This window comes from Amia ocellicauda, chromosome 11, assembly GCF_036373705.1.
Source record: "Amia ocellicauda isolate fAmiCal2 chromosome 11, fAmiCal2.hap1, whole genome shotgun sequence".
Lineage (NCBI taxonomy): Eukaryota > Metazoa > Chordata > Actinopteri > Amiiformes > Amiidae > Amia > Amia ocellicauda.
The window spans coordinates 35,308,051-35,335,093 of record NC_089860.1 but is presented as its reverse complement, the minus strand read 5'-3'; the positions used below and the strand labels follow the sequence as shown (position 1 = coordinate 35,335,093).

The 27,043-nt window shown below is 53.7% G+C and overlaps 2 protein-coding genes across 2 annotated transcripts in view; both read right to left on the bottom strand.

Annotated features, from left to right (window-relative positions):
* Positions 1-635: 635 nt before the first annotated feature.
* Positions 636-3,283, bottom strand: pigv (phosphatidylinositol glycan anchor biosynthesis, class V). Its single transcript, XM_066717679.1, has 4 exons — positions 3,058-3,283; positions 2,739-2,865; positions 1,479-2,657; positions 636-1,334 (listed from the first exon to the last, which is right to left on the bottom strand). The coding sequence occupies exons 2-4, from the start codon at positions 2,799-2,801 to the stop codon at positions 1,023-1,025; spliced, it is 1,554 nt and encodes a 517-aa protein (XP_066573776.1). The 5' UTR covers positions 2,802-2,865; positions 3,058-3,283; the 3' UTR covers positions 636-1,022.
* Positions 3,284-6,024: 2,741 nt separating this feature from the next.
* The window catches only part of arid1ab (AT-rich interactive domain 1Ab), a 57,436-nt gene continuing 36,417 nt past the window's right edge, over positions 6,025-27,043 (bottom strand). Inside the window, exons 5-20 of the mRNA XM_066717678.1 lie at positions 20,262-20,502; positions 19,635-19,724; positions 19,329-19,499; positions 18,039-18,357; positions 17,345-17,490; positions 16,018-16,124; positions 15,537-15,746; positions 14,595-14,802; positions 12,176-12,308; positions 11,741-11,913; positions 11,453-11,594; positions 11,242-11,364; positions 11,050-11,146; positions 10,060-10,888; positions 9,552-9,682; positions 6,025-9,418 (exon numbers count right to left, since the gene is read on the bottom strand). Of these exons, the coding sequence (XP_066573775.1) occupies positions 7,517-9,418; positions 9,552-9,682; positions 10,060-10,888; positions 11,050-11,146; positions 11,242-11,364; positions 11,453-11,594; positions 11,741-11,913; positions 12,176-12,308; positions 14,595-14,802; positions 15,537-15,746; positions 16,018-16,124; positions 17,345-17,490; positions 18,039-18,357; positions 19,329-19,499; positions 19,635-19,724; positions 20,262-20,502 (5,022 nt within the window). The 3' untranslated portion in view covers positions 6,025-7,516. The remainder of the gene's footprint in view (positions 9,419-9,551; positions 9,683-10,059; positions 10,889-11,049; positions 11,147-11,241; positions 11,365-11,452; positions 11,595-11,740; positions 11,914-12,175; positions 12,309-14,594; positions 14,803-15,536; positions 15,747-16,017; positions 16,125-17,344; positions 17,491-18,038; positions 18,358-19,328; positions 19,500-19,634; positions 19,725-20,261; positions 20,503-27,043) is intronic.

The window sequence follows — 27,043 nt, the reverse complement described above, 5'->3', positions numbered from 1 at the left end:
GAGTTGTTGGGAATCTGGGAATCAGTTTCCCAGCCCTTGAGGTCCTACGCTCACTCCAGGATCCCTCACGAGAAGCCCAGTGCGGACCCAAACCAGCCGAGGACCCCCGAGACGCAGCCTCTCCTCAGTAACCCACCCTTTGCTCTTAGGAATGGTTTCCTCTCTCCCTCTCGGCCTTTCCTTGCCAGATCCCTCCAGTAGATGTCAGCAGAGGCCTGTGAACGACAGCTGCGGCGGCAGAGACCAACTGGAGCATCTGCGCAGAGGTCTCTGCTGCAGCTCGGGGGAGCTCAGGATCATTACAGGGGACCATTGTCTGTTTTGTCCCTGTCCCGTGTCCACTGTCTGTGCGGAGACGCATCGTATGACCAGACAGGAGCTCTAATGACTGGATGTACTGCAGGATCAACCCTGTGTTTGGAAATAAGACCGTCTTGCATTGCACACGTAATCAGAACGATCCAAGACAAACTACGACACACGGGAGACGGACAGAGAGCCGGACTGGAGACAATACTACTCCCCTGCCTGGTGGCTGATTAAAATCCCTCAAATTAAAAGATACAGCAAATAAATCTATATAAACAAAGAGACAGATGTGCAGATTGTTGGGTGAATATAAAGCATCAGAGGCATTTCAAACGTTCTTTGTGTTTTTATTTCGCAGCCGTGTTACAACCCCTCGTCCCCGAGTCGTGCACAGCACAGAGAGCAGTGCTGGTGTTGACAGCGCATCTTAGTGCAGTAGTGGTTGTGTAGTAGTCGTGCTGCATGCTGTCGCTCAGTGCAGGCCCGTCAGTGCGGGAGGGCAGCCCGGGGCAGGGGGTCCGCCGCACTTTCAGAGTGACGGCTGGGGGAGCCCGATCCAGCGTGTGGGCGCGTGGCAGGTCTGTGGAGGATCACGAGACCGCGCGGGGGGCGACACCGGGTCTCCAGCAGGGGCAGCGCCGCGTGAAGGACGGACACCCTCGCCATGGCTTCGGAGGCGAGTCTCGTCTTCTCCTCTGCGGGCCTGAACCCCCTCAGGTCCAGGGAAGGAAGTTGCAGTGCAGAGCCAGGCCCAGCAGCCAGTAGGAGGTGAAGTAGCCGAGCACACAGCGGCTGACGGGAGAGCAGGCCCCCCAGTGGCACAGCAGCCGTGTGAGGGGGTTCCTGGGGAGGCCCTTCCACACGGCGCCAGTCCGGCACCGAACACAGGGCCGCCCCGGGGCCGCACACTCCCCCTCACAGCCGCCGTCTCTCGGGGCACGGAGCCAGGGCTCATTCTTGTCGAGCAGGTGAGCGCAGTACCAGTACAGGACCGGGGAGGAGGAGGCCAGGAACCTGGTGAGCACCTGAGATGAGACACGGACACCGTCAGGCTGCTTCCGAGAGCTGATCCACATGATCAGTACATTGTGGCGTTCAAAACCCTTCTACAATAGCAGCCGTGTTTCCATGTACACAATCAAGTCACACACACGCACACACTGCCTTACCTGCACATGCATCCACAGGCCCCCGAACACCAGCAGCACCGAGGCGTGGACCACGTACACAAACACGCGGGGGTGGCGGAACCCAGCGGCAGGCCGGTCCCCCTCTGCTCTTCCGCGCTTCCTCAGCGGCTCTCCCAGGAGGCCCAGCTGCAAACACAGCCAGGGATCGGCACGGAAGTACTGCCAGGCTGCCGTGCCGCCCAGCACAGTCACCGGCAGCGCCAGCAGGAAGTTGGGCAGCTGCTTGAGCTGGAAGTACCTGAGGAAGCCCACATCCCAGTAGACGTCCTGTATGTAGGAGTACAGGACTGGGAACGGCCACTGGCACCAGGCGGGGGGGGCTTTAGTCGTGTCAGGGATGCGGTAACCTTTCAGCTCCGCCAGCTCGAGCAGAGCCGGGGAAATCTGCTCCGGTCCGATGGTGGGAGTGCAGAAGGTCCGGTAGCCGTAGTACTGGAAGAGACCAAAGGGCAGGAGGATGGCGGAGCTCCCCAGCGCCGCCTTCAGGAGGAAGCAGACTGCGATGCCGGCGTAGCGGAGGCCCCTGCAGACCCCCCAGGGCGTCCCTCGCAGCAGCTGGGCCCGGCCCAGCGCCTGCTGCAGCTGCAGGTAGAGCAGGAAGCCCACGTTGACCACGCCGTTGGAGCGGGCGGCGGTGGCCAGGGCCAGGACCCCACAGCCGCTCAGGGTGCGGCCCCTCTCCAGCAGCCACATGCCCCCGAACGCCAAGCTGGCGAACAGGCTCTCGGAGTAGCCGGCCGCCATGAAGACGCTGGCCGGCGTGAGGCAGAACAGCAGGCTGGCGTAGTAGGCGAGGCGGCGGTCCTGCGTCACCACGCGGCCCAGTCCGTACAGAGCCACGGCGCCCAGCACGCCCAGCAGCCCGTTCACCAGCGCCACGGCCAGCAGCAGCCGGCTCCGCACACTCAGCCAGCCGGCCAGGGGCCACAGCAACGCGCCCGCCACGGCCCGCAGGCTCAGCGGCAGCAGGGGGAAGAAGGCGAAGTTGTGCTCATACAGATAGCCGCGCTCGGCGATGAAGAGGAAGTGCTCGGCGTCCCAGCGAGACAGACCCCCCAGCAGGCCCTCCACCACCGAGTCCAGCAGCTGCGGCTCCGACGCCCGCGGGGGGCTGAACGCGTCCGGCTGGTGGTCCGGGATCAGTGCGTTGAACACGGCCTGGAACCAGAGAACCAGAGGGACGGATTAGTTCACCTGCTCACTGACACGGCAGACCCGGCAGACCCGGCACACACGCACCTGCAGCGCCAGGGCCAGCGCTCTGGAGAAGAGGCCGAACCGCGCCACGCTGCGCACGTCCATCCGCGCCTCACACGGGACCGGCTGCGCGTCCTGCGTGGACCAGCGTCACACCAACCGCCTTTGCCTTTTTATTTTACATACGGAAAGATGACAGGATGTGTATAATCTGCGCACAACGAATACAAATAAACACATTTAATAGCTATAAACTACAAACGGCACTATAATAGGACTTTAACTATATAATAACACGAGGCTGCTGCGTGTCGCTGCTGCAACCGCACAATTAAAACGCGTTTATTCGCAGTTTCGTTACTTCATTCGCCCCGGTCTCCCGCGGCGCGGCGCCCGGACGTCGATACACGTTTGCCAGTTTGCAGAAACTTCAGAGGCATTTGTTCCGCTTTCTGCGGTGAAACACACATCAGCTCGGCAATGCCGGCACCATTTCAGCCTGTAATAATGACGATTAATAGTTACAACGCCTCCCTGCCGGCTGCAATGAAGGCCACTCAGCGCACTTCCTGTTTACGTATGACGCAACGCCTTCAGCAGACATGCGCAGTGGTGAAACATTGCGCTTTTCCACGCTTTCCCGGACTTTGAGCCGTTTTTAAGAGCCGGGTCTGCTGCTGCTGTAATACCTACACGGGCTGTGGAGCCCCAGATTTATTTTCCCCTTCATGCCGTCTATAGTTTTTAGTTTTTCACTCCGCCGTGCCTACATGGTTTATTTAAATGTTTATTGACTATTTTAGATCACAAACTGTTAAAGGTCTATTTGTATTGTACGGTTTGCTATTGTTTATGCATCTTGTTGTGCGTTTACCAGTCTGTCTGCACTGGGTCCAGTCTGCAGCCCCCGGCCCGCCCCAGTCAGGGTGCAGTGCGCGCCTGCGTGTCGTTATTGCGGTGCACAGCACAGGGACGAGCATCTGCGCGGAGGTTAGACAAGAACAGTTTACCCGCGTCTTTTCTCTGCTGGATTAACGCAGAAAAGCTGCTGTGAAGCCGTGCTCTCCCAGTGAACCGGGGAGAGGATATACTAATTGAATCAGACAATCATAGGTTTATTTCCAGTCCATATTTAAAGCTCAAGCTCGACGGATCGGCACCTCCGGCTGCAGAGAACAGCCTCTGCTGGAGCCGGTGGCTCTCACTGCGGCCGGTAGAGGGCGCTCTCCTACCGCGGACCTGCTCGACGCGAACTGGAGCGGGGCGGCCGGTTCAATCAATCAATTAAGGCTAATGGGATGAGTTTAGATCAGGAAACATCGCAGAACAGCGCTTGCCATTGGGGAAAAGTCGTCTGTAGGTTATTGCGAAGTTATTTATCACGGAGAAAGGGAAGAGTTTAATAGTCGCAATCACACAAGTACTGTGACCTCGGCCAAAGCTGCTGCCCTGCGTTTTATTTATTTCTGTAATAAGTGGACATTGCGCTGCGTGTGGGTTCTCGCTCTGACAAACCTGCTGCTTTTTGATTTTGTTGCTCCTTGTGGTGAAACTGTCAAATGCACAGCTTTCATTGTAGTCAGGCGAGACACTCCCTGCAACTGTTCACCAGAGGCCTCTTCCCTCCCGCAGGACAGCGAGTGCAGGCCACACGCACCTGCACAGCACTGGGCCTCGCTGGCTGGCCGAGGGGCACTGCCCGTGATCTTTGACGGTCCAACACACTACTGTGCTGCCTAACGGTTCCCACACCAAACACATCAATTCATTGGCGGACGTTGAACATCCCCACCACACCTAGAGTCTTCATCAGACGCTTGGGTGCTGGAATAATGAGGAGTGATTAAAAAACAAAACCAACAACCGTAAACCAGAAACAAAAGACAGGATAGGCATAATACAAGACAAATAAAAAACACATCGATACCAACAAAAACTTGCACTACGTTTCCTCATGTATGCATTTGACCCATTTCCTATTATTTACACTTGTTCCTTTATTTCCAGCTCAGATACATTGCATTTCAATCCATCACGCATCTCCCCGCTCACTCCAGACAATGCAAACACATGTAAATACAGTATGATGGATCCAGGTGGCAGCTGTACACATGCGGGAGCTTTATTATTCCCCTACAGCGACTATTGTGTTCGATTGATCGTTGCCTCCTAGATGCAAAATGGCTCCAACGTGCGGGATAACAAACGTTATCTATCCATCATCAGGGGCAGCTTGAGAAAGGACACCGAGAGCCACCAGGACGGGAGGGAAACTAAACCAAAAAGCGATGGGAATAAATCTCTAGAATGAAGGGACACGCTGTGGCAGGGCTGGGATCCGTCTCTGTGGGACAGGAGTCGCTCGATCCTTCACTCTGCCTGTTTGGGGCCCCTAAGTAAAGACGTCCGGTCACTTTCACATCAGGAGCGCCGAGGAAGCGGCACTTTCTGGGGAATTGCGTTACAGCTGCTGACACGAGGGGACGGCGCTCTGTCCATCCACACTTCCGCACATACTCCAGTCTCACAGCGCCTAAAAATCGGCCTACTTCCACCTGCAGAGGATTAGATGTACTTTAAGGCTGCTTTGCATCAATAAATCCACAGAGAATCCACTTATTGACCATAATCTCACAGCTCTTTAGAAAAAGAAAACTTACTTCTATCTACCTAAAAGTGCTTTCCTTCCCTTTCCTCCGACCGAAGACATTCTGGTCACCCCGCTCCTCCCGAGGCCAACACCCTCACAAGGGAAGGCCTCGAGCTGAATCAATTAAAACGTGCTGCGCGACCACACGGCCTCTCGTTTTCCATGCTGGCCCTGGCCGAGTCACACTCCCAGCTCATCAACGTCTCCTGCTTGCAGCAGCCCGGTCACGTAGCAGGCTCTCATTGCGGCCCGGACAAAAACGCAGGGTCCGCGCCGGCCTGCGACATCCTCGGCCTTCGGTCGAGGTGAAGACCAGACGCGTTCTCCCTGCGGCCCCTGAATGGCAGCCACAGATCTGCGTCCGAAAACCAGAACGGCTCAATATCCCTCTAGGTTTGGTGCGACACTCAATCGCGTCCCCTGCGGACTTCCCCTCGAGAGCGTCTGCGGCGAGAGGCCATGGGGGGAGGGGAGAAGCAGGAAGCGAGAGGAACATCTGCGAGTATAAACGGCTCCTTTATAAACCGGCATTTCAACACGAGTGGCTTTCCTCGTTTAGCGTCAACTGAAAGCCAAACTACTGCACACTGCATCTCCGCAGACTGGAGGGGGGGAACCGAAAACAACCCGAAAACGGCATAGCCACCAAATGAATAAAACCATCACAAACGTCTTACGAAGATTTAATGTACATTTATTCTTAACACGTGGAACATATAGTATAAAGATTTCATACTGAATAAATGATATTCATTAAGCCAAAAAAAGGAAAAAAAGAGGAATTTACATCAAGTTTTTAGCTACATCGTCTGAAATACAAATATGCAGAATCCATATCACTGAAAAAAAAAAAAAAAAAAAACTCAAATTGTGTTTCTTCATCAGGGTTTTGTTTGTCGTCTTTAGGAGCTGAAATCGAACCTAAAACTGGTTTCTTTTTTCTTTTTTTCTTTTTTTTTTAGCCTTTTAACTTTTTTTCCACACCTTGATTAGAAAACATAAAACGTGATTCACTGCAGTCTGGGAAACAGCAGCTAGTTTTACGCACAGCTCGTGCCGTACATCACCACTCTCAAGGGAGAGAGAGAGAATGAGGGAGAGGCAGAGAGAGAGAGAGAGAGAGAGAGAGAATGAGAGAGGCAGAGTGTGAGAGGGGGACAGAGACCGAGAGAGACGGGCCAAGGGAGGGGGTTAAATTAGCACATGGCGGGACTTGATGCAGGGAATTACTGGTGTAACCTTTTATTCGTCAAAGGTATAAAGGGTGAAGGATCTCCACGGGGGGGGAGAGTGTAATGTACAACGTCGTATTTACAGCGCAGCCGGCGGCCGCGTCTAGAGTTGAAAACCAGTCCTAAGAGGTGATTTCTTTTTAAGGGTAAATTCATACAATCAAGGGATAAAGAGAAGAGGTCGGGGTGTTGTAGGTTCACGATACTTTGGGGGGAAAGCCATTTTTTCTTCAACGTTAACTAAAAACATTTTTAAAAACTACAGTTTTGCTGCCGCGCCAGCGTTTCTCAGTGTGAAACAGTATTATTACAGTATGTTTACAGTTTATTTTAAGGTGTACAGTACAGAAAAAGTCCTACAATCTACTGCACAGGCCTCCCGTTGAAAGACGTCTGTTCACAGCCGATAACCTGGTTCCTGTAGACTGAATATATAGCATCCAAGTTACAGCAATTATACCACATATGAGTTCAGAAGTCTGTTTAGCCTCCAAATATGAACCATAAAAGTGTATTTTCCATGCCCCCGATCGGAGAGCTAGGGCACGTTCATCCCCCAAACTCACTGTAAACGAGACAGCAACTTTGGTTACAGTTTTGTTTTTGTATTTTTTATTTTTATTAAAAAAGTCCTTCCCGTTAGGCAGCACGCTCTCCTGGGCCGGGGTCTCCGTCCGCGTGTTTTGTTTGTTAAGTCCGTGTTGATTCTCCTTCCTCTCCTCCTTCCTGCCTGTGTATTAAAATCCACAGCTACTTCATGAAGTCCGTCCTGTCGTGAGAAGCGGGGCGAGGGTTAGACAGTGGAATCCGAGGTGTTTTTGCATAAATAAAAAGGACAAAAACAGTCAGTTTTGCTCTAAGTTCTCTCCACTCACGCGCAACAGACACACAGAGAAAGGGGGCGGGGGAACGGAAACCAGAGGGGCCCCCCACGGCTGTCATGACTGGCCGATCAGAAACAGTACGTCACAGATCACGTGGGACACCAGCGAGTTCATGAGGGGGGACACCGAGATGTCCAGTAGCCGCGACTCATACAGCGTGAATTCCGAGTGGTTCTCCTCCACCTTGGCCATGGCGTGGAGCGCGCGGGCCGCCCGGCGCATCATGTCCACGCTGGTGGGCTCGAAGGGCGCGTTCTGCATGTGCAGGACCGAGGGCTGGCTCTGATGGTACTGGGTGGCCGCCAGGCTGTCCTCCAGGAAGCCCAGCAGGTTGCCGATGCTGCCCTTCTGCACTGCGATCGCCCGGGCGGCCAGGCTGTCGCCCTGGGCCAGGTTGGCGAGGAGGACCACAGCCATCTCCCGACACACCGGGATTTTCCTCTCGCCCACCAGGCGCACCAGCGTGCCGTAGAGCTTCTCCTGCCGGCTGAAGGGCGGCGTGGCCAGAATGAGGTCGACGTTGTTGTCCTGGATGCTGAGCTTGCTTAGGGTCTCAAGGACCAGTCTCTGGGGGGACAGCACCCCATTGACCCCCAGCGTGGGGAAGGGGTCCTGGGCTTCGGCCGAGGGGCAGACCGCCCAGTGGAGCAGGCCGTCCAGCAGGGGCAGGCAGATGCTCTCAGGGTAGACTGAGAGGTCCAGCTGGCCCGAGATGTTGGCCAAGGTGACCAGGGTGTTCTCGCGCAGCATCTCCAGGCAGTCCCACCACCACTCGTCCTTCTCGCAGCTCACTCCCTCGTCCTCCTCCTCCTCCTTCTCGTAGGTCAGCGGCGCCTGCTTGCGCTCCGGGTGCTCGTGGTGCAGCAGGATGAGCCGGCCCAGCAGCAGCAGCAGGCCCGGGTGCTTGGACATCTCCAGGTCGTTGCCCGGCACGAAGGACAGGCTGCGCACGATGTTGGACACGCAGACGCAGCGCTTGGCCAGTGAGTCCTGCCAGTCGGCCAGGGTGCTGAGCGGGGTCTCGTCCTTGCTGCGCGGCTCATCCTCCAGGATCTTGATGTTGCGGTGGCTCTGCGCCGGGTTGATGCTGAACAGGAACTTGCCGTTCTCCTTATGGCTCTCGGGCGCGCCCCTCACCACCTCCTCCGTCATGGAGCCGGGCCGGGCCGAGAGCACGTCGTCGATGGTGGCCGTGATGCTCTTCTCCGGTGGCGGCTCATCCCCGGCACGGCTCTCTGGGGCGCTCTCAGGCACGGGGGCTCTCTTGCGGCCTCCGGCGCCCCCTGGAGCGGCGGGCGCCCGCTTCCGAGGCTGCAGCAGGTCGACTCGGCTCTCGAAGTGGGTCTGGATGTGCTCCGTGGTGTCGCCGCCACCGATGCGCCAGTGCAGCAGCCCGCTGTCGAACTCCTGCAGCCGGCCCAGCTTGTCGGAGCAGTCCACCACGAACGGGTCCTTCTTGCGCACCATCTTGATGGGCAGCTTGTCGAACTTGCTGGCCTGCTTGGGCTTCTCCTGGGGGGCGCTGGGGTCCAGGGCAGGCGTGGCAGGGCGGGGCTCCTTGGCTGCGGACTCCCCCTCCTGCTCCTCCTCCTCTTCTTCCTCCTCCTCCTCCTCCCCAGCTCTTTCCCGCTCCTGCTGTGGCTCTCCATGTGGCTTCTCTGGGGCGGGCTGCTGCGGCGGCGCCGGGGGCGGCGGCTGCTGGGGCTGCGGAAGCTGCTGCTGCTCAGACACGTCGGGTGGGTCATCTTCTTCGTCCTCGTCATCCTCCTCCATGTCCTCCACGTCGTCCGCGTCCTCCTCCTCGTCCGAGCCAGAGTCTCGGTCGCTGGACAGGCCCTCGGGGTCCAGCAGGGTCCTCTGGCCTGGGTCCCCCACCTCGTACTCTTTGAGGATCCCGAAGATCTCGATGAGGCAGCGTCGGAAGTACTCCACCAGCAGCTCCAGGAAGCCAGGAAGCTACAAGAGAAGAGAAGTCAGTACGAGAGCCTGCACTGAAGGGCTTGCATAGGGGCCCCAGTGGCCCACGCCTCTCAGGGTCCAGGGGCCCCAGTGGCCCAGCCCTCGGGTCTCACAGGAACAGCCTCCTCACCTGGCAGAGGTTGAAGGTAGAGATGCTGTTGTCGTCATACAGTAGGATGTTGATGGTGTCCAGGGCCCAGGTGCTCTCCGCCAGCAAGCCAGACTTCAGAGACATCATGACGCGCCAGGCCTCGGGGGTGCCTGCCAACACAGCGGGGTAACAGCGGTCAGCGTTACGGGCAGGACAAGAGCATCAAGAGGATTTACTCTATTTACACGAGGAGTATCAGAGTCGTATACAACAGCTTAAGATGGGAGAGCATTTAAACACTGAAGAAATCATGGTCGACTACCAACTAAATAAATAAAATGTCATGCTGTACTTTTAGAGTATTCCTCAAGCCCCCCCCCCAATTTATTTTGAGATGCAGGAAACCACTCGACACCCCCCCCCCACACACACCCAAACTTGAGTTATTTTTTAATTTCCCTGGGAGGAGCTTGAATGATTCAGAACTCATTTAAAGACAGATCCACGGCAGACTGTGCCATCCGTTCCAGAGGGGGGTGGCACGTACCAATGTCTTTCATGGTGAGCCGCCGGCGGGGCTTGAGGATGGGCTGCGACGCCTCGACGGAGCCGGGTGGGAAGGTGATGTCTCGCCGGATCAGCGGTGGCTGCACGGGCGCAGGGGCGATGTGTGAGGCGGGCACCGGGGGCCCGGCTTTCTGCATCTTGATGCCCGAATGCATGAAGGGCGACTTGCTGGGGGACGTGCGGTTCTCGATGGGCCGTGGCAGGGGGGCAGGGCTGGAGACCTGCGGAATGTGGTTCTGCATGGCGGGGGGCGTCTGGTAGTTGGGCTGCAGGGGCCGAGTCATGGGGGGCACAGAGCCCGAGGGGCCATAGGGGGGCTGCCGCTGGTTGACGTGTGCGGGCCACTGCCCCTCATGGTTCATCCTCTGGTCAGCGGGCATCATCTCCTCGGAGCGGTTGATGCCGTGGTAGCCTGCGCCCTGGGCGGGGGCCCCGGGGCCTTGCCGGTTCGGAAAGTTGTAGCCCATCTCATTGCGGCTCTGCCAGATGCTGCCTTGGGGCCCGTCTGGGGTGGACTGCATGGGGCTGCCCATCATCTGCGCGGGCATGGACTGCTGGGAGTTGGGCCCCGTGGTGGCCTGGACCCGCTCCCGGCCAAACTGGAAGGGGAACTGGTTCTGGGGTCCCGGGGGCCGCCGCTCCGAGCCGGGGTAGGCGTTGGCATACTGGTTGTACATGTCCTGCTGGCCCGGCGGGGCGCTGGGTGGCTGCGTCTGTGGCTGCTGCCCGCCGAACGGGACATTGTAGATGTCGCCCTCGTGCCGCTTCGCCGGGGGTCCGTAGCCGCCATCCACCGGGCGCTTGTAGTTCTGGAGAGAGAGGCGAGGTAATGTCACGGTAAAAAGAAAACCGGCACCGTCAAAGCAGTGTTTGCCAGTGAAATAGCAGTCTTTGGTCAAACGTCCCGTTCGAATTGCACCAAAACCAAAGACTGCTATTTCACTGCCTCGGTTGTGACGGCGAGTCTTACCGGCTGCTGCTGTGCATACATTCCCGGCTGCTGATTGGGGTAGGGGCCGCCGGGGGGCGCACCTTGGCCAGGGTACTGATTACCATAGGAATCGTGCCTGCAGGACCAAAACACACACCGTCAGAACACCCGAGCCACGGAGGATCCGAGGCCACGTTTACCATACGGCGTCTTCCGGGGGTTGGCACTCACCGCTGCTGCTGTGGAGGGTAGCGGTTTGGCGAGTACATCCCCGTGTCGGCGTTGGAAGGCATCAGGTTTGGCTGCGGCGCTCCGGGCCCCATCGTGCCCTCAGGGCCCATCCCCGGCTCCTGTCTGGAGGGAGAACGAGCGCAGGGTCAGCACAGTTAAAGAGTTATGGTGACGTAGCCGACGGCCGGAAAGCGCGGGTCTGCGGGCCTACCTCCGATCGTAGCCCGGTCCATAGGGGTACTGCTGCCGCTGGCTCATCGCCATGTTGCCCATGGAGCCCGGCGGCGCGCGGCTGTACTGCTCGGCCATGCCACTGTTGGGTCCCTGTCCCGGAGACATGAACTGCTCCCCCGCTGCAAGGGACGGAGACACAGAACATCAGCCAACATGTCAACCCCGATTAAGTACCGACAACAAAACCCTTTACTACCCTGCCTTTCCACAAAGCAACCAAACTAACATGGTAAAACCATAGCCCTGGGACCAACCCCTCCCTCACCTTTCCGCATGGTGCCAAAGGGGTCCTTGTTGGGTTCGTAGGGCATGCGGCCCATCATGTCTGGAGTGCTCATGCCTGCCTGGTATCCCGAGTTGGGAGTCATGGAATTGCGCCGGGGGAATGCCGGGTCACCTCCGTCCGCGAAGGGGTCCTGCAGACTCACCACACTACTCCTGGGGAGAGGAGGGCACACAACCGTCAGCCAATCACAGCCGGCGCACAGTAGGCGCAGTTAATCGGGATTGGCTTCTAATGGTCTGGAAAGGCTGAACGGTTTCGATTTGTATTTTACATTCGACTCGTCAGGAAAACACCGTAACATGCAAATCACAGACACTGGATTCACAACTCGACGGTGTGGGACGAATACTCGCACAAGGCTTATTCCTCCTCCTACACAGCTGTGGATGGTGAACGCCAGAGGCTCTGGGTTACCTGACTCCGGGCATGGGGGGCATCTGGCTGTGTGGTGTGGAAGCTGGAGTCGGGGGCTTCAGGTCTCCTCCCTCTGCCATTGAGCTGCTGGTCGACTGGGGTGTCTGGGGGCCTTGCAGAGACCCGGATCCGGCTGCAGAAAACACACCTGGTCAGAACACGCACACACTGGAGAGCACAGCCACACTGGGAGGCAGCCAGCAGAGCAGGCAGGAAAAATCGCACACGATGGACCAGAGGTTCAGAGGAGAGTAACCAGACTTATTCCAGGTCTGAAGGGAATGTAATCCGTTGTAATCTGGAAACCCAAAGGCAACAATTTCATGTTCACTAACTGCCTTTAAAAGGGAGGGAGCTTCAAAGTGATGCCGCCTTAGAAATCTCACCATATTGACATTAAAGTATCATCTCCAAATGATTTCAAATACATACAGATGGGCAACTGCATACAAGGGGCTTATGAAATAGACACCCAAAACTACCAACTCAGACCCACAGATCTACAGCACAATGTGCCAAAACCCACTGCTCTGTCCTTAACCCCATTTAAAAACCCCTGCAAAGAACGTGTTGGCAAGACGAGCTTCAGGGACCGACGCTCTTCCCGACTTCGTCCTGCCCTGCCAAGCCTCCCCCCACAGCTGAAACCCACTGATCCCTCAAGGAACAATCAGCGCCTCAGCCAACTGTCAGATTATTCCCCGTCAGCCCAGAGAGAGATCCGTGCCCCCCCCCCCCCCGCCCAGCCGTGACTTCTCGCTATTAGTATGCAGTGTCTGATGACTCATTCCTTCTATTCATTATCTGGTACACATACCAGGGTCACCATCAGGTCACGTTTATTCACATATTGGCACTTCACACACCAACCCCCACCCGTCCGTCCAGACCCCCGCACCACCACCACTGAGCCGGGATTTCCCTCCTCTACTGCGGCTGAAGGGAGGAGCGGGGGGGAGGGGGATCCGTGAGACTTTACACTCTCACACACAACCCACCGTTTCCCATTCATCATTTCTGGCTGTGCACAAATCTCCAGGGAATTGGCCTCTCCGAGCCCTCGGCCCAGCGGCGGCGGCACCGCGGATACAGTTTCCCTGCGGCCCACAAGGCAGGGATCGGCTTACACACATTCTTTGCGTAACTGGAGGAATCACCCCTTCCCCTCCCCCCAGCCCGCGGCTCTGCATCCCTGCTCCACATGACGGCTCTTGGACACACTCGGCACACGCTAACGCGCGGCAGGAAGCCGGAGCCTCCTGTGCACATGGTGGGACTTGGCAAGCGCCGCAACCTCAGATCCAAGTGGAGACAAACTGACGCACGGTTCTGCTGGTCGCCTGCAGACCCTCAGACGCACCCCCAGCCACAGCCCCCTCAGTCACATCCCCAGACACACTGCCCTCATCCCTCTCCCAGGGCAGCCATGCAGTGAGCCAAGTCTGGGACTGAGTAAGAGAAAGGTACGTCCACCACCTGCTGCAGCGCAGCAGAACCAGGCCCGGTGAGCTTCACACGGGTACTTTGGCATCACAAAATGCTAGTGTATATTGTCAAAAGTTGTTCAGACTGTACAATGCACTAGTTAGAGCTCATCTGGATACTGTGGACAGTTCTGGGCTCCACACTTCCAAGAAAGATATCGCTGCTCTAGAGGCAGTTCAGAGGAGAGCAACCAGACTTATTCCAGGTCTGAAGGGAAAGTCCTACTGAGAGACTGAGGAACTGAACCTTTTCACCCTGGAACAGAGGAGACTACGTGGGGACTTGATCCAAGTCTTCAAAATCATGAAAGGCATCGACCACATCAGACCAGAGGAGCTTTTCCAGATCAGCAGGGACACACACACCCGGGGACACAAATGGAAATTGGGCTTCAAGGCATTCAAGACAGAAAACAGGAGACACTTCACACAGAGAGGCATCACAATCTGAACAAACTCCCAGCGATGTGGCTGAAGAGACAATTTGGGAACATTCAAAAACAGACTGGATAGGATCCTTGATCACTTAGTTATTAATGGACACCAAATGAGCACGATTGGGGAATGGGCTCCTCTCGATTGGACACTACGTTTTTCTATAGCCAACTCGGTTCTTTAAATCTCTCAAAACAAGCCAGCCTCTCCTGATAAATTTGGTGAAATCCTCATTAGCAGCTGAAAGACTTCAGTAAGAGACTGCGGGTGACTGATTATGACTAATATGATCTTAAACACTGATGACACGCGTCATGTACCCCTTACTATCATATAAAGCAACGATTAATTGATGCGATCTGTACAGGGAGCAGGGCAGGGAAAGGCAGCCGAATGACTAACGAGACCAAAACCACCGAGTCACCCTCCCACCGCTTTAGAAAGTCGACACTGAAGGGCGCCTTCCTTCCGAGGGGCGGCGCGGCCGGGGTTCCACTGACCTGGGGAAGGAGGCTGGATCTTGGGCTGGTTCTTTTTGGCGTCGGCAGCAGAGAATATGTCTGGGGGCGGGTCCTCGCCGCGCTCGATCTTGCACTCGAAGGCGTACAGGCACTGGATGTACTGCTTCTTCAGAGAGCTGGCGGCGCTGCTGGAGGTGCCCACGTTCAGGTTGGTCGCCAGCTCGCGCCACTTCTTATTCTTGTTCACCTGTGACACGAGAGACCGGTGGATTAAAGACCCGAACAGGGGGACGGATCGGCACAGGGGCCGGGGTTTCATCAACTTCGTAAGAGCAGATCAGTCGTGTTCTGCCACAGCTGATGAGCACAGATTAGATGCTCCAAGACTTAAAACCCCCTTCGATGAACAGGGGATTTCCATTTTCTCAGCTGTTTTAGAACTATAATTAAGCTCCATTTCTGCGGTGAACTCCTGTAAACCGAATTATGATTTAAAATGCCATCCTTTAGCGCGTTTCGGATACGACGCGGTCTTTCCCCCGCTCTCTTCCTCAGAAGGAACTTTTCGGGTTAAGATGTATTATTTTAATCAAACTGAAAACAAGCCGCTTCAATCGCGCTCCTCCACGAGCCTTAAACTCACAGAGGTAATTAAGCAACTATGCAAATAACAAGGTTGCCGGCAAATTGTCAATTTCCATCAGTGGGCCATTAAGTTTAGATTACCAGAGTGCTTTATACCAGTTGGGACCGCCGACAATAAAAGTAGCATCTGAAGAAATAAAATATCACTGGTGCTAAACTGGGGAGAGAGAGCAATTAGGACAACGAGCAGACATTGATTTTGAAGTTTGTGGACTTCCACCAGGATTGGATTGTAACCGTTTCCAGAGCCGTGCCGATTTACGGCCTCGGCATGAAGCGGCGCGGCGGACCGCGATCGAGGGACGAGACGGGCAAGGGAATCGTGTTTTAAGGCACCTGTGTGAGGCCTCCGATCTCCTTCACCGACACGTAAAGCCGGAAGAGGTCCAGGGGCTTGCGGCCCACGGCAGGCAGGTTGTTCATGCCCATGGCCTTCTCCTCGGTGAAGGCCAGGTACCGGTCCACCCACATCTTCCTCTCGGGCTCAGGGCCCAGCTCGTACAGCTTGGTGATCTTCTCGTTGGTCGTCGTGGAAGAGCTGGACTTCTGCGAGAGAGAGAGAGAGAGAGAGAGAGAGAGAGAGAGAAAATCAGACACAGGGGATCTGCGGAGGAGTGACCGAGGAGTCGAAGAGGAGAGGGGAGATGTTACTGGTGGGGGATTTGGCTACGTATTTGAGGAATCTGTTGGACCCGGTTGCAATCCCAAATATTTACAGGCGGTGCAAAGCCTCGAAGTTTCCATCCTGAGGCTTCTGTGCGGTTCCGCTCGCATCATAAACCCAAAATGGCCGATCCAAACGTGTAGATTTCATTACCTTCGACTTCGTTTCAGGTTTGGGAGTCCCATCTGCTTTGTTATTCATTTTCTGGGCCGGGTTTAATTTCACATCAAGACCCATTAACTCAGGACTGGGAGCCATCCCTGAGGGGGGAGAAAATCAAATCAATACCAGCAAGACTATAGACCATAATGAAAAGACTTGCGCACACAACAAAATACAACCCGGAGCCTGACCACCAGCTGTCACTCAGCTCCTGCTATCCGACACCAACACTCGACTGTGTTCAGTAGATCTTAAAAGGGAAGGACCTTCAGTAACTCTTACAGCTGTTGACTGGCCTGTCGTACTGGACAGAGTTGGATCGAGTTCAATAAAAACATTAAGGGCAGCGAGCGAGTGTTTGCATACATCACCCTCAGGCTGTAGTTTGTTTGCATTGGGCGACATCTTTTCCATTCAATGTTTCAACCGACACAAACACGCGTCCAGTGAAGATACTGTCCACTGCTTAACATCTACATTTCACGCTGCGATGAGATTTAAGCCGAACGAACGACAGCTCAGGTGAAACAAACCTTTTGTAAAATCATGAGAAATCCACGCATCCCAGAACCGTTCCTCGCCCCCCAGATAAGAGCCGGCCACCACTCTCCCACGCTGACCCAGAGTGAGCGTGACAGCGAGCATTAGAGCACACTTGCATTGTTTTGTTTACATTTTCTTCCAAAAACCGGAAAATACACATTGATGATTTGAGGCGTAAAATCATTTATCACATTTTGTTCGTTGAATAATTATCCATCTGTTCCACCACCTGTGGGACAAAAAGCATCTGAACTGACTATTTGGGAAAATCATTATTCCTGCACTGTTTAAATGCGTGGTGTTGGTAATGGACACAGCTCTTTCCTAAAGGCACTTCAGGGCCGGTTGGTGTTTAACCCTCATTGCACATCACCTACACATCTCTCGTGATGCCGTGCCGGGCGGTGCGGTGAGACCACAGAGGAAGTTACTTGGGGAACCAATTCGCTCTGCTTACAGATCAAATCAGCAATTTCACCAGAAGAGTCCTTCATCGAAGCACCGAATGGAGAAGACGTTCCCGATGGAGGACTGTAGCCGAGGGCTGTGTAACGCACGCCCACTGCCACCCCCGTCGACATGGACGAGTTTCCCAGATAAACCCTCCTGACCCGAACAACAGGCCGGTCAGACGCAGTGCCGTTCAACCGCATCTAACAGGACACCCTTGACAGGAGTGTGTCATTCTTCAAAAACAATAAGAAAAACAGAGATCTGAAGGGTGCGGTCTAGGGACACCGACACCTCTGACTCTTGGCCCACAGGCTCCACTCACCAGCAGTGTTGTTGGCCATGTTGCCACCCATGGGGTACGGGGGTCCCTGGGGGTTCATCATCCCAGGCATGCTGTTCATACTCTGCCCATAGGGGGAGCCGGCAGCCATCATGCCAGCCTGGGTCATGTTGGGGTAGCCAGGCGGCCTGGAAGACAAGACACATCTGAGCTTCTATCCTCTTTCTGAATCTCTCTCCGCTAACCCTGACAAGCATCTCAACGCTGCCGTCTCCCCCTCGTCCTCTCTACTCCTTCACCTGTCGCTCCTCAACCTGCCTGGCCCTGCCTGCTCTGCTGCCGTCACACAGCGGCTCCTCCTGCCCAGCCACCGATTCGCCGCCTGTCTACATCCCCTAACTGCTCTCCCTGCCAGCTGCACTGCTCCTGTCCCCGGGGGCTTCTCTAATCAATCCCCGGACTTCTATCCGGCCTGCTGCTCATTAGGACCTTTAATACAGAACACAGCTAATTAGACTGGGGATCATCTCAGTCACAGAAGGCCCTCCGTGGTGCCCCGCTCTGGGTCCGACTGCTGGGCTTAGCATTTCCTTTCCTCCGCACTTCCCTGGGAGTAATGAAGCGCCAGCTCAGTCAGAGCAGTGCACCTCTCTGGCCTTCATCTTGGATAACAAATACAGTGCCCCCCCCTAGCTGATGAAGACTGTTAGGGACGCCGTCAGGGCGAGAGACCTACCTGTTCTGTATCGAATTGGCTGCCGCATGCATCGCCGCCGCCGCCGCCTCCTGGGCCTTCCGGTTCAGCCCGGCGGGGGGAGGACACATCCCTGAGCCCACCTGAGGGGGCATGTTGCCCATGTTGGGGCCCATGTTAGGGCCCATGTTGGGGCCATAGGGCCGGGCGCCCATCTGTCCAGGGCCCATCCTACCCGGGGGCATTCCCGTATATGGCGGCCCACCGCCCTGCCCCGGCATGGGGTTCATTGAGCCACCCATACCAGGCCCGGGGTAGTTGGTGCTGGGCATGCCAGTGTAGTTTGGCTGCCTGGAATAAGCTGGAGAGGACAGGAAGGGACAGATTGTTAATGCATCAATGCTCAAATTTATTTGATCATTTATTTTGGAAAAGGACAGGTGTACAATTATGAACATGGGTTTCTCTCGAGACCTTCAGGTTTGTATTTATTGCTTTAGCTGTAAACCTCTACAAGAACGGGCTTATACAGACAAGTGTTGAACTTATACAGTGACAGAAGCAGTTTCATCTCGCCATGCGTCAAGATGCTCAGATCCCTCACAACCTTCCCAGTGCATCGGTTACACCTCACTAGAAAAACATCCAGAAACAAATCACCTGCGAGTCCAGCAAACAAAATTAAAAACAAGTTCTCTATTCTTACACTCCCCCCCTCCTAAAAGAGCGAAGGTGTCGGAGAGGGGTTCTGAAAGCTACCAGGCCTCCCTCACTCTTCTCCAGCTTCTCTGCGTTCAGTAATGACTTCACACCGCAGCTCGTTCACACACAGGCTGTGATGCCCGTATCCATTTAAAGAAGCTTGCGTTGTCAAAACTGGCTCCCTCACGCTCTAAATATAGACCCGAGAAAACATCTCTTTCCTGCAGTCTCCCTGAAGAAACGCACGGTGAAGGATTGTTTGTTTACACTTTCATCTTGGCACTACTCTGAGCTTAAGAAAAGGCCCACTAGGGAATAAGAAAACCAAACAAGAGCTTGAAAGACTTGCAAGTTTGGAGGCGACCCATCAGTTCACTCAGAATCAGGGCGAAGGACAGCGATGGCCCTTTCCCACACAACCCTCCCTGCTCGTCAGCTCAAACTTTCAAGTCACAACTCTTGTGAACACAAGGTAGTCCACGCCAACTGGAATGTTCAGGTCATTAAAAACATTATCATCAACATGCAAATTAAATATCTTATCAGGCCCCCTCTCGCCCTCTGAGCCCGACAACCACCGAACGTAGACCTTCCTCTCCCCGCCCAGCCTACCCAGCTCCCACCGCTCACCTTGCGGCCCGTACTGGCCACCCTGAGGCCCGTAGTTGCCCATGGAGTTGTTCTGCTGATAAGGCCCCATCCCAGCATGCATCTGGCCTCCTGAGGACTGGCGTGGAGATAAGGCGGAGCCAGGCTGTGGGGAGCCGTAGGCAGGCATCTGGGGGTTTCTCTGCATGTACACTGCGACAGCACAGCAACGAGACAGGAGTCAGGACCGGCCGCACACGGCCCACAGGTTACAGTGGGGCTACAGTGACACACGTTACTGGACAAGAACAATGAAAGGGTGAGACGGAGAGCTCAGCCCACACACACCTCTGTCTTGGCCCATGGCAGTCTGGTTGATGGAAGGGTGCAGGATGTTGTCCGACTGCCCACTCGGAGGTCGGGGGGGCATCTGATTCCCTGCAAAAGCCAAGACGAATGCATCAGAGGAGCGGTTATAAATGAGTTCTTTAGTTTGCACCTTACCGCAGCTGTAAATCAGAGTACTTTGAGAATAAAGGGTATGTATGATGTCCTCAGTACAGGAAAATAAAGAGCTCAGGAAAGAAAGCAGTCATTGAAAGGAGTGTCCTTCACAGGATCTGTGGAATACTCTAGATAAAGCACTGAGACGTCTAGAACAGGGTGCTAATCGTGACAATGCAAAAACTGTCCTCAGATCTGAATGACTTTACAGCCTCTTTTTACACAACCTCGCACAACACAAAATCTCGAACACTTGTGCTTCTAAAGTTTGCAATGCATGTATGGCTCTTCAAATAACCTAAACCCATACTTCTAAGAGTTGGACAACCATGATGTTTCCCAGGGTTCAATTCTCTATATGAAATAGCCTACAAAACCAGCATCTACTTAAGTTCCAGTAAAGCAAGTACCAACACTCCCAGTAATAAAGCACCCCTTTGCCAAATTGTCTGAACGGTGCTGGAGCCCTACCTGGTACAGCTGCCGGGGATAGGGGTCCTGAGCGGGACTGGGTGACACTGGCGGGGGAGCCCACTGGGGAGGGCGACGGCCCGCGGATGCCCGGCAGGTGGGGGGAGGTATGTGGGGAGAAGGGAGACTGGGCCGGGTTGCTCTGCTCCCCCTGGCTGCTGGACACTCCTGAGGTACTCACTCCCGGGCTCAGGGCGCCCTCGGTGCCGGTGGGCAGGTCATCGATGGAGCCCGACAGATCCTGGAGAGCGAGATGGGAGATGGGGGTCAGCCGAGGGAGAGGGAGAAAAGCCCTGCCATTGTGATAGCCTGCGAGTACATTTCCCATCTCGATCACCCCCAAGAAAAAATCGACAGCAGTGTCAGGAGGACAGATTTATCAGGTAATCATAACATACATACATAGAGGATTTCACAGTCTTCATTTGTAAGAAAGCTCTCCTATAAATAAGTCTTTCCATTTAGAAGAGTGGGAAGCTAAATACTATTTGAAGTGCAATATATGCAAAGCTATAGCTCCTCTACTAAATGTATGCGATGCAGTCCTCTCCCTACACAGGAGGGATGTGTAACCGCAACACAGGAAACAAGGCTGGGACAATGGACTGTTATTAATGCATTTGGTTTGTTTCCATCAATCTTGAGTTCAGCTCCAGCATGTCGTCTTACTACCTTCCAGTAATCCAATGGTAGGCTATACAAACACGAGGCCAAAGCCACAGCACTCGTCCATACACGCAAACACCAGCGTCAGTGCGGCCGCTTCTGCACAAACATGGCCGTGGTGAAGGAGAAGCGAAAGGGGTTGAACTGAAAAGACCCAAGTCTCGGTTCACTTCTCAATCACAGCAGGTCTCGGTTTCATACTCAAGCCCTGGTCTGTTCCCACTGCCTGCTCAGAGCTCTGCACAACACAGCGCCCAGACACCTAACCCCATCAAAGCCTGCTTCAAACCCAACACTTCATGGATGCGTCTATAAAACCACCCCACCACGAGTCGGGACATTTCTTAAAAACTTGCAGTATGCCATCAACCGCACAGAAAGCCTTCTAAGCCAGGCCCTGCTGCCATGTAACAGCCAGAGACACAGCTGACCTGTAGATAACCTCCAAGCGACATGCAGGATGCGTCCGTGGTCATAACCAGGTTTAAACACTGAGCTGAAACCGAAATCTGGCACAGACGACCCAAAAAATATTCAGCGCTTTCTATTTTCTTTGCCAAGCCTAGGTGTATTTAATGAATGACAGACGCTCCGGCAGAAACTGTTGGGACAATTTGTTCTTGGTCCGAGACCACCCAAAGTCACCAAGGAAGTCTTCGAATACGGCAAAGCGAGGCACTGCGAGACAAACCGGGACGCATTGCTCTGCCACACTTACAAACTCCTCCGGCTGCGGTGATCCAAGTGTGTGCCACCTGCTCTTACCAACAGTAAGCGAGTGCCGGAGGAGAGCGTGTGCATGCGAGTGTGTGTGTGTGGAGTCTATCCTCACGTGTTTCCCATGTGTTTGGAGCTCATCTGCCAGTCAGATAAAAAAAAAAAAAAAAAGCAGCTGGAAAGGGGCCAACTATTTCCCATAGAAATCTCACACTGCTAGGCTGGCTGCGGCCCCGAAGCCGGCGGTTTTTCACTTGAAACGGTGCCCGCTGCTATTTTTGGGACGTGACCTGATGGAGGAACCCCAGAGGGAGCGACAGGAGGAGGACGCCGATCAGAGCCAGTTTCAGACTCTCTCTCTCTCACACACGCTCTTTCACCGGTTGCCAGCCCAGTGCTGCTCACGACCCCAACGCGCTCCGGAAGAGCAGTTTAAAAAACGCCCAGGCAGAGCACGGCCTTCAAGAGAAGGCCGGCAGCAGCAGAACGCACCATATCCACTCCCGTTCACCAGGCTGCAAGCAATCAGGCCCGCTGCACTAACACGCTTTCCGACAGCGCGCTGTGACAGCTGCTCGCTCGATTGGGAGCTTTATCTGTGCTTGTGGCTGGGGGTGAACCCGTCACCTGCTGATGCTGATCTGAGAAACATTTAACCTCGACTGGAGCCGGGGCAGATCCGCTAACAGGCATCCTTCACCGCGCGGAGCTCTACGGCACGGTGCAGATTCAACCTGACAAGCTGGCAAAAGTGCCCTGATAGCGCTGCATGGCAGAAAGTCTGCAGCTTGGAGCTTTCCCTTCGGTGCAGTGGTGGTTTTGGGGGGAGGGGCTTAGAAGGCAAACTTAAGACTATCTGAAGCGCGTTTCTAACCATAGGCTCAGATTCTTACTTTTCCTTCCGGGTTTAAAGATATAAGTGGCTTTATTAAGATCTCAGATCTGTTGCCAGAGCAGGAGTCTGCCTTTACACTTTCACACCCCGCACATCTTCAAATCTCTAAGATCGCGGTGTTTTGCAGCTCTGTTGCTTCATACAAATCACACCCTGCCAAACACTCTTATCCCTCCCTCACCCCTTAGCTCATCTCTCCCAAATTTGCCCAAAATCAACCATTTAAAATCTGCTTTGGAATAAAGTCTAATGGTCTGAAAAACACAAGGTCCGTTTCACCACAGTCCTGCTGAAAGACTATTATTAGACTCAAAGCACCATTCCCTTGTGCCCAGATCCAAACGTCATAAGACGAGTCATCTGATACTGGAGCCCCTGGTTTAAAGGGCCACGACCGACTGCTTCGTGCTAAACTCGGCAGTGGATTTGCAAAACAACTAACGGGGGAAAAACTGACACTAAAATGTGTGGCGATACAGACCATTATGTACAGTGCAGGATGAATGCACATAAATTGGGCAATGCAAATCGAATCTCACGGTTACCTAACAGTGAAATGATCATATAAATCCCCCCCATGCGGGGCTCGGGGCTGGGCACGGTAAGTGCCATTTCTGAAGCCATTCACAGCGAGGGGGGAATGCCACGCTTGTCCCGGCCGCCTGCCTCATGGGGCACACATGCAGGAGAGGGGTCTCAAGGTGTCGTGCTGCAGAAAGAGGCCAGGTTGTGCATTTGCAGTAACTCGACACCGGCACGCTGTGAAATCAGACGGCAGTTCCCCCAGGCAAAAACAAACAAACCCGAGAGACTGTGGACTGAGAAGGGGAGCGGCCCGAGAACAATGGCTCATTGTGCAGCTGACAATGGCACATTCTCTGCAACGCTGCTGAACTCAGAAACTATCCTCCCAACACCGTCTACAGGGGCCGGGAATCAGGCCACCAAAGCTCCAGAGCACAAAACACCCAGGCAAAAGCCACGACACCTGGGGCACCAAGATTTAAAATCAATCCCTAACAGGAGTTTTATTAGACGTCTGCTCTATCTCCATCTATTCCAGCACGGCCGCCGACGTGCCGGGCCATAGCAAGTGATCATTTTGCTGTAAAGGCCAGGCGACTGCGACTGACACTCAGACCAGATGCTTACTTCTAACAATCTCTGGTTTAAGGTAATAATAAAAGCTCTTCAGATTCAAATGGGTAAAAACTAAGCTTTTAAACATAAAACAATCAACGCTGAGAATGTTTATTTTTAGACCTTCCCAGTGTAAGAAATGTGTACTAATTTAAAGCATGTACTGACAATAGCGCAACTGAATGGCACCTCAACAGTTAGCACTGATTTATTTATATTCCAATAGTAAAAAAAAAAAATTGTATGGATGGTAACTCCACCAAAACAGCCCCTTGTCCCATGTACTCCACAGACCGATATCTAACCTCGACAAAAGCAACTACCAGCGCAGCAATGCAACCACACAGTGCCTGGATTGTCTGAAGGGTAAAGTCAGTTCTATCTTTCTAAACAGTTTGAGAGATTGAGGAATGTTCAAAAGACCTAAAACTGCATATTAACCCCCCCAACCCCTCTCAATACCAAGAGAAGATTGTCAAACACTCCTAAAGTGTGTGGATACGTGCACATCAGAGGAGGTTTTAAATTGGGCTTGCGGAGATTTCAAAAGGTTCGGTTGAAAGCATTTCCATGCTAATCAGGTTGAAAAGGCAGGCACTGAAAAAGCACCTCTCCTCTCAGGCACTAATTGTTTCCCGGTTATCAAAGGGCCCGATAACTCCGATTCATCCGTCGTCTGCGCTCTTCTGAAGCTCCACCGCTCGGGCCTGGGGGCATTCCAGCATCCCTGTCTGAAGCCCCCATTAGGAGATTATCAAATCGCATCGCAGCCACCCGGACGAGCCTGCTCCGACTGCGCCGCAGAAGAGACGTCCCCCTCTCATACAGGATGTGCCTCCCGGGTCATTCAGGGATGCGGTAGGCGAGTGTAGGATTCAATTACGGAGGTCAGGGAGAGAGCATGAGAGAAACAGAAGTGATCTTTTCAGCTAGTGCCTTCTCTGGCCCTCACACAGGCCTCGTTCCATTATTCTCCATCATCTCATTTCTAATATCACACTCATACTTATTTTTAGCTCATGTACAATCCCAGATGTTATACCAGGCAATTATGCTTTAAGGAAATAACACCTAAACAAAGGAAAAAACCCTAAATCCAAGAATTAACGTGAATAGAAATACTGCCCTGCTCAGTTTCCTGCAGTCCAATGTTCAGGTATATGTTTAACACATTTCAACATTGGTAAAAAATGTTCCTACATCTTCAACAAGGTTAACAGCTATACCAACTGTGTGATATGGTTTAACATTCATTTAAAAATGACAGTTCAGCCATATCTATCAATACACACACATGTCCCTGCATGGAAATGAAGCCAGGGTAGTTTGAATGCAAAGCGCTTTGTGAAGTTGTGTCAATCCAGTACATGTTCATTCAACTGGGAATCAAACAGCACTTTTTAAAGCAATATCCATGACCCTTCAAGCAGCCCGATATAGCAGCCCTGCATCAAACACTGCTATTGGTACAGTCCGTTTCGTAGAGCATGTCTTGAGCTACTTGGCCATTATTAATATGCTAATTTGTGAGCTGTGAGGCTATGCCTGCTTTTGGCCAAATAAAGACTATTTAAATACTGGAGAACGACAACTGCCTGGACAGAACAGCGCTTGGGGGGGGGGGGGATTTAAAAAAAGTGAAAAAGCGAAAAAGCAGCCGCTTTAGTATTAGGCCTGTATAAAGTAAAGAGGTGTATTTGAGATGCACATCAAGTAGAGTGATTACTTAAGCGCTGAAACGACCAGCCTTGAGGTCTCGCTTCCCCTTTTCTATTCCAGCGTCCCCCTCGGAGCGATCCTCAGCGTAGTTTGCAGGTTTCACATCTGCATTTACAGTTCCATATTACTTCACCAGCTCTGTGACATTTCAGGCGTTTACCACCACAAATCTCAGAGCCTCTGTGAGCGCGGCAAACCCTTATGGGAGATTATTTGGATTTGTTGCTCGTCTTGTTATAAAACCCATACACGGGCACATTGGTTATGGATACCAATTCCGCACAGCCCGCTAACGCTGTAGCCAATTACCCCGCATCCCCAAATGCACCGGCCCTGCGTCTCTGAACAGACCCCTCTCTCGGTGCAGGCTGTGCCGAGCCCCGGCGAGTGCAGCCCCTGCTCCTCCCACTCACTGCAGTCATTGATTTTTCACAGCTCAATATCGCACACTGCCCGCTTCTGCTGACTACACAGCTTGCCCAGAAATTTAATTATATCTCCACTGACTGTGCCATTCAAAAATACTGGCTACTCATCACTGTGCACAGAAAGAGACAGCCATCCCCTTTTCAAACGCAAACCAGATCAACGAACGTGATAGAGGGCTAATCAGCCCATCGCTCGGGCTCAGCCTGCCGCGCGCTGAACAAACACCCCCACACTATCTGGATCGTAGATCCAATGCGTCTGTGTGCACGGCGGCTTCCTTTCAGCTCGCTGGGACGCTGCAGAGCCACACTTTCAGAGCTCTGTTTTTCTGTCATTTCCTCGGTCACTACGCACACACACACGGCTCGGGTTAGTCTCTGCAGGTCACCCAGGTTCCACAAGCATTCCAAACCTGGATGTCTCTTATTTTTGTTTAAATAAAAGCCTCTTCTCTTTCAGACAACCCCCATCATACACAACAGGTCAATAGTAAGCACTCGGTTAAATATAAACTTGCCAATTGACAAGCCCCCACCCCCAGCAGAAAGGAGGAGGCAGCAGTGTTATCCTTTACAGGCCAAGCGATATGGGGCACCCACCACCACCACCACCCCCCCCAAGGCAGGTGGGACGGGAGCCAGACAGAGCCAGGCCTTCAGACCACTGATGTGTGCAGAGCCGGACAGCGTGAACGGCCTTAAGTGAACCCAGCACTGGGCTTTATCACTTTACACCCCCCCCCCCCCCCACCATGTCATGTGAGTAACTCACAAGAGCACTGAACACAAAGCAGTCACTGCTCTTCACGTGACATCAGCACTGTTCCAGCACCAGTCATTCCAATATGGCCGTCTGCATGACACTTTCAAGGAGCGCAAGGATACATCTTGAGCTAGAGACGTAGGATGTCTTGTGGTGAACGGGAAGGGTTTTTGTGGAGCTGTGCTGAAGAACTGCCCAGGGAGTGAACAAACTGGTCTAAATACGGTCCAGCTCCCAAGTTCCAACTGGTCAGTCCACTGGGTTCCGGGCCACATTTTCCTTTTCGGGGAAACTAGTTAATTGCCAATCACTGCTTATGTTTTTTTTCCAGATTTTAGTCGCCTAGCTATGAAAACCTGCACTACATTGTTACTCGCATGTTAATATCTTAAAATAGAGAGAAGGAAAACCTGGAGGCCAACAAAACATTTTCTGGGGCAATTCTTTAAAATAG